Source organism: Octopus bimaculoides, chromosome 4 (assembly GCF_001194135.2).
Source record: "Octopus bimaculoides isolate UCB-OBI-ISO-001 chromosome 4, ASM119413v2, whole genome shotgun sequence".
In the NCBI taxonomy this organism is placed as follows: Eukaryota; Metazoa; Mollusca; class Cephalopoda; order Octopoda; family Octopodidae; genus Octopus; species Octopus bimaculoides.
In genome coordinates, this window is record NC_068984.1 from 82,053,723 (window position 1) to 82,058,569 (window position 4,847).

The window sequence follows — 4,847 nt, forward strand, 5'->3', positions numbered from 1 at the left end:
ATATATATATATATATATATATATATATATATATATATACATATATACGACGGGTTTCTTTCAGTTTCCGTCTGCCAAATCCACTTACAAGGTTTTGGTCGGCCCAAGGCTATAGTAGAAGACTAAAAATAGTAGGGTGTGATGTGAAAGAAATTTCATTGTTATTTCTAGTAGATCAAGGGACCGTGTTAAGATTCACTCATTTATTCATATACTTATAATACAACTGGTGGAGGGTTAGTTTTTATGCATGTAGCAGAGTGTTCTTTAGTTAGATTACTTCTACATATTTTTTAGCTTGAATCAATGATGCTGAAATATATTTTAATGTTAGCCTATTAACCTAGTTGTGAAAGAAATATGAATATAAACACATTCCTCCTATGCTTTTGATGTTTTGAAAAATGAGATGCAGATCTCTTGATGGGCCATTTTTATGGTTTGCTGACTGCACCTCAGAGAAGATGTTCCTAGTTTTCTTTCTTAATTAATAGCATAGACTCTTCAACTGCTATATAAAATATTCACAAATTAGACTATCAATGTAGCGGGTAGCTTCCTTTGTAATTTCAATGGCTTGTCGTTAATCAAACAATACATATTTTTTGCACAACAAACATTAAGCAGAAGTTCTGAAATAAATTTAAATATTAGAAAACTTAGCTGTGAGAGAAATATAAATGTAAGCTTAGTCTTCTTTTGTTTTTGCTGAGTGGGATAGTCACTTAAGGAGATTTACTTTGAATGAATTTCTTTGAGAAGAAGCAAGAAATTCTTGGTAGGAATCAAATCTATAGAAAATTTTTTGGAATATATGTTTATAGCCGCTACAACTCTTTTCTATTGGTTCCTCCTCCTCCTGCAAATAAACTAGGTGGTAAACAAAGTGACTTAATGGTCACTGGTTCCTAGATGAAAAAATATTTCCCCTTAGTACCAAATAGAAATATATTAGTGGAGTGTGGGTGGGTGGATAATGTTGTAGACAATGGATAATGTTGTAGAATGGCTGGTGGCACTAAACAAAAATCAAGCAAAGTACTATGTACTACATCTAATCATAGACTTATGAAATTTGCTACTAGATTTGAGTTAAAATTTCATAGCAGCTAATAGATGAAAGAAAACATGATGGTGCTCCAGTATGGCCACAGCCTTTAGGGCTGAAATGTATAAAAGAATAGTAAATTATGTAGGTGGAGTATCAAGGATAGTTTTGTGGAAACATGCAAGGTAGTGGTCCATGGCTTGATGACCTCTTGATGTGTCAAGATCATTGACCTGAAGTTCCTTTTTTCCAGTCAATGATTTACTTGCATCAGAAAGTTGTCAGTGTGACGCTCTGAGACAAGAACAGCATTTGAAGGAAAATCATTACACTGGAATATATTTTTGTTGACTTTATTTTATCTGAAGCTTGTGTTTGCAATGACTTGTAAATTTTAAAAACATGTATTTATATTTCTTTATCTACTCTTGTAATTACTCTTTTAAAGCAATCATAACTGCATTTAAAACATAAATCCAAAGAAATTTTTGAATGAAAGAATTGTTTTTAAAATTACAGCGGGGTGCTTTTTTGAAACTCCATTTTTCTTTACATTTTCTTTTTTTTGTTTTTTTTCAAGTGCAGCCTTGTCAGATAACTTTTAACTTTAGTGTAACTTTCCAACATAAGAATGCTCCGTGCCACTGTCATAGTTAAGTTAGTATTTATATACCTCAAAATGTGAAGTACATTGAAAAGCTAACCAGAAATAAATATGCAATGATGAAAAACAATATCAGTCATTAATTATTTAGGTAAATGAAGGAGACAACTCCAGATATGTTTCAGTTTTACTGTAAGCTCCTTAGCTGATGAAAGAATCTCTTGAGTAAATGTACAAGCTTCTACACAGTTAGATTAGTAAAAAAGAATTATTTCGAGAGTACATATCAGAGAGATGCCCTCCTCATAAACTGTTTTGCTTTATTACTATTCTTGTTATAGGGTGATGGTTGTCAGAGTTAGTAGTGCAAGAGACAGTGCATCATGGTATTTAGTTACATCCCTTTCATTCTAAGTTGATTAAACTAAGTCAAGAACTGAGGATGAATATTATTGACTGTTCCCCAAAATAAGTAGTCATATTCCTATATTAGGGATCATTATTACTATTCTTGTGTTTTTTTTTTCTCTTCTCAAGGTCGCAATGCTGGCAACTCTCAAACACAAAAACATTGTTTCCTATTTCGAGTCTTTTGAAGGTAATTTTTTGTTTTCTTGACTTTTTATTTATATTTTATTTTTAATGTGATGGCTGAATATAAATTTATAATGATTACTTAGTTAAATTATTGGAATATTAACAGTGACTGCTGTTGTTCAGTTCTTTCTCAGCCCTAATCAATCAAAATTGTGATCAAAAACATTCCTCCCATAACCATTCTAGGACAAGTAATGGTAAGTGCTGAGGTCAGATCTTGAGAAGGGCTTCACAGGCTAGAATGAGAAGATTGGGTGCAGCTGTTTTGATGCTGATGATTTGGCATCGCTGACTGGATATTCAGTCTGTTTTGGTGCTAGATGCTAAAATACACATACATGTATGCTGAAATATACACATACAGATAGAAAGAGAGAGGCATGACAATTTATTAATTGAACATGCTTGACATGAATGCTTTACCTCTTCTCATACGCATAGAGAAATATGCTTATACACATAAACAGAGAGAGAGAGAGAGATGGGGAGAGAATGAGAGAAACATTAAAATATCTTATGCCAAATAAGCAACACCAAAACAAGTGCCAAACTATCTCTAACCCTTCACAGACAATAATGGTGCAGGATCTTGAAAGAGATCCAGGTGACAACTGAGAGAACTAGCCATTAGGTATGGCTGAAAAGGAATGATGTAACTTGGTTGGAGAAGTGAAGATCTCAAAATGGACTTAAAGCTGTATACCAGTCGAACATGAGGTGGGGCCTCACATCAATGAGGATGTGCTGGTGCATTGTAAAGCTGTCAAGATGAAGGCCTCAAAATGGTGCACATTCTTTCCTGATGACACATGAAACCTACTAGCATTTGGTATGCAGAGTTTTCAACTGTCTACACTTGCACAAGCAAGCTGTTTCCAGATCTCTATACAACAGATTTATCCAATCCATGTCAGCGTTGAAGTGCAGCATATATGACGACGACAACACTGCCATTGACTCTGCAATAGCAGAAACAGCAATAATAGTAGTAATAGTTCAAATAGTAGAATAAATGTAATACTGAGCAGAAGGAGGAGGTAATAAGAGACACTGTGCAAACATGCAAACACAAGTAGTAATAGGTGAGATATGTACATTAAGTTTTAGGTTGCTATTTGCTGAAAAACCCCTTATGATGCACAAAGTTTGTCTTTTGTCTCACTGATATGAATGTTGTTGCTTTTTATGTTGTTATTTTCATTATCAATAACACAGACCTTTTGTTTTGCAGAACCCTTTGTGTATCGTCTTTTGTTGTCCTTTAATGTTTTGATTTATATTAGCCCTTGTGGCCAATAAAAAGAATTAATTATTATTATTATGATTATGATGATGATGATGATGGTGGCAACGACAATGATGACGGCAACGGCGATGATGATGACATTTAGGTTTATCATTTCTAAAAGTAAACTTGGCAGTCATTATGAAGTGTCTACCTTGTTTGTCCTTGCTTTATCATGTGTGTGCTTATTTATGAAACATGAATTATTTACTTTTAAAAGTAGTAAAACAGCCTGTGCACATCAATGATTCATTGAATAAATTAATCATTTTTAGTATAACGCATTGTAGAACAAGAGGTAAGCTTTTAGTGTGTTGAGTTCCTGACCTGATTCTGATTTCCAATGTAGCTGTCTTCTATTGCAAGTGCCCTTCAGAAAGGTACATACATATCTTCTCTATAAATCTTAAATAAGTGTATCTGTATAAGAAATTAATATTTTATTCACCTTGTGCAAGTCTGATTAAGTCAATTATTTGACTGTCTATAATCAAAAGTATCAATTCAGTGGTGATCAACCTTATTACATTTTGGAGAGAGGAAAACAGATGTTGCAACATTCATGCTTTTCCCAGGTATTTAGCTATGCAAATAAAGGGAAATATTACAATTGAGAATTGAAACAAGTTCATATATTTGGCTTATTGATGCTTAACCTTCTATACAATGTATATCCTTGGCGCTTAATTTAGGATATATATATCATCATCATCATCGTTTAACGTCCACTTTCCATGCTAGCATGAGTTTGATGATTTGACTGAGGACTGGCAAACCAGATGGCTACACCAGGCTCCAATCTGATCTGGCAGAGTTTCTACAGCTGAGGCCCTTCCTAACGCCAACCACTCCAAGAGTGTAGTGGGTACTTTTTACGTGCCACCAGCACAAGGGCCAGTCAGGCGGTACTGGCAATGGCCACACTCAAAATGGTGTTTTTTATGTACCACCTGCACAGGAGCTAGTCCAGCGGCACTGGCAACGACCTCGCTTGAATGGTTTTTCACTTGCCACCGGTATAAGTGCCAGCAAGGGGACGCTGGCAACGATCACGCTCAAATGGTGCTATTTACATGCCACCGGCACGGAAGCGAGACAGCTGCTCTGGCAATGATCACGCTCAGACGGTGCTGTTAGCACTCCACTGGCGCAGGTGCCAGTCATCGAATTTGGTTCAATTACGATTTCGATTTCACTTGCCCCAACAAGTCGTCGCAAGCAGAGTTTAGTGTCCAATGAAGGAAAGGTATGCATAAGTAGGCTGGCTACACCCCTGGCAAAGGCCACGGATTATGGTCTCACTTGGCTTGCAG

General features: G+C 35.5%; 1 protein-coding gene across 7 annotated transcripts in view; it reads left to right on the forward strand.

The window, feature by feature from the left end:
* Positions 1–4,847, forward strand: part of LOC106882347 (serine/threonine-protein kinase Nek1) — a 63,779-nt gene that overhangs the window by 8,267 nt on the left and 50,665 nt on the right. For all 7 annotated transcript variants that reach the window (XR_008263943.1, XM_014932996.2, XM_014932995.2 and 4 more), the window contains exon 3: positions 2,190–2,250. Coding sequence is in view for 6 of the 7 variants with exons in the window: in XM_014932996.2 (XP_014788482.1) it covers positions 2,190–2,250 (61 nt within the window). In the remaining variant the exon portion in view is untranslated. The remainder of the gene's footprint in view (positions 1–2,189; positions 2,251–4,847) is intronic.